The sequence below is a fragment of the Amphimedon queenslandica genome, unplaced genomic scaffold, assembly GCF_000090795.2.
Source record: "Amphimedon queenslandica unplaced genomic scaffold, v1.1 AMPQUscaffold_3632_Cont24376, whole genome shotgun sequence".
NCBI lineage: Eukaryota > Metazoa > Porifera > Demospongiae > Haplosclerida > Niphatidae > Amphimedon > Amphimedon queenslandica.
The window spans coordinates 1-1,429 of NW_003556043.1; the positions used below are offsets into that span (position 1 = coordinate 1).

General features: G+C 31.5%; 1 protein-coding gene across 1 annotated transcript; it reads right to left on the bottom strand.

Annotated features, from left to right (window-relative positions):
• Positions 1–564: 564 nt before the first annotated feature.
• LOC109592882 (fibrinogen C domain-containing protein 1-like) lies at positions 565–1,339 on the bottom strand. Its single transcript, XM_020008203.1, has 2 exons — positions 1,230–1,339; positions 565–1,179 (listed from the first exon to the last, which is right to left on the bottom strand). The coding sequence occupies exons 1-2, from the start codon at positions 1,317–1,319 to the stop codon at positions 634–636; spliced, it is 636 nt and encodes a 211-aa protein (XP_019863762.1). The 5' UTR covers positions 1,320–1,339; the 3' UTR covers positions 565–633.
• Positions 1,340–1,429: the final 90 nt, after the last annotated feature.

Below are 1,429 nucleotides of genomic sequence, written 5' to 3' on the forward strand. Positions count from 1 at the left end.
GGCATACATGTACATGTACATACAAACAAATGTAATAGTAATCAAATGTCAAGTTATTATATTATTAATAAATAAATAGTTCATTAATGAGAAGCTTCGCATGATTATTGAGTCATGAAATGCTATGTATCACTTATTTCTAACACTAATTATTTATTGTTCTTAATTGTTGTGACTGTAGTGACTGTACATTGTATGATACTCATATTATCAATATTCATGTACTGTAATAGTAATATCTCATTGTGTTTTTACTAATAATAGTGATACCATTTGTGGAGGAGTATTGTTGTTTTAAGATTGGACCATAATGTTTCAACTGTCATATCAATTTTTTATTATCAATTACTTAATGATGTTTGGGTTGTAGTAGGAATAAGTTTATTATTAATTTTTGTCGTCATTTCCTGAAAGTTATACAAAATTATTTTTATCGTTACTTTTTGTTATTGTTCTAATTGTGTGTGTTTGTTGCAAGTTATATCTCTTTATAACAATTTACAGCAAATAACTTCATTACAATTGATAAAAGTTACCAAAAATTTCAACAAAGTATGACAGACTGTAATATTGAAATGGCATAATAATTTATCAGCACAATGTAAACACACTTATGTGTGTGGGGGACAGTATTTAGTTGTTACGATAAGTTTTCATCTCTGTGAATTTAAGACTAACCACTTTCCACTCCAGCCAATTAATTGCTTTATTTGCATTACTAGTTGCTGAATTATAGTAACGACCATTAAGATTTGAACGATAGCAGCTTTTATACCACCATGCGCCAGAGCCTTCTTGAGCACAGTTACTTCCTACCGGATCATTATCATTATCTCTTGTACTGAATCTCAGTCCATTATGATAGGCCATACTATCCCCAGCAGTACCAGAGTATCCTCCTACTGTTAGTATATATTCAGTACGACCATCACTAACACTGAATGTAGAGTAGTTAGCATATCTTGCATTATTGTCAAAGTCTCCCAGGTCCACTCTTAGTGTGTTTGATCCTTCTTTAGTAAGACGATGAATCTTGCTCAATCCTAACCAAAACTCACCAGTAAGGTTACCAAATCCATTCTCGTAGTCAGTCCAGTATCTAAAGAAATTAACAGATCCATCTTGTCTCCTCTGAAATACAGTCCATCCACCACCATCAGTCTCCATATCACAGTATACCTGTGATCCAATAGTGTATAATTATAAAGTATAATACAATTAAACATTACTTGGAAAGCTGGTCCATAATCTGGTTTTATAGGATATACTCCATTTTGTTTCATTCCCAGTTCTTTCCATGCTTTACAATCAGTTGGCATTACACATTCTAAAGGAAGAGAATAGAGAAAATCACAAGTAAAATTAGAATAGTATAGAATATCTTTAAACTAGCTATAGTTTTAGAAATGGTATCTATTTTACTAGTCAG

Excerpts from the sequence above, each read along its gene's own strand:
- LOC109592882 (XM_020008203.1), bottom strand. The coding sequence starts at position 1,319 with ATGCCAACTGATTGTAAAGCATGGAAAGAACTGGGAATGAAACAAAAT. Across the intron at positions 1,180-1,229 it reads ATTATGGACCAGCTTTCCAA|GTATACTGTGATATGGAGAC; the intron begins GTAATGTTTAAT and ends ATTGGATCACAG.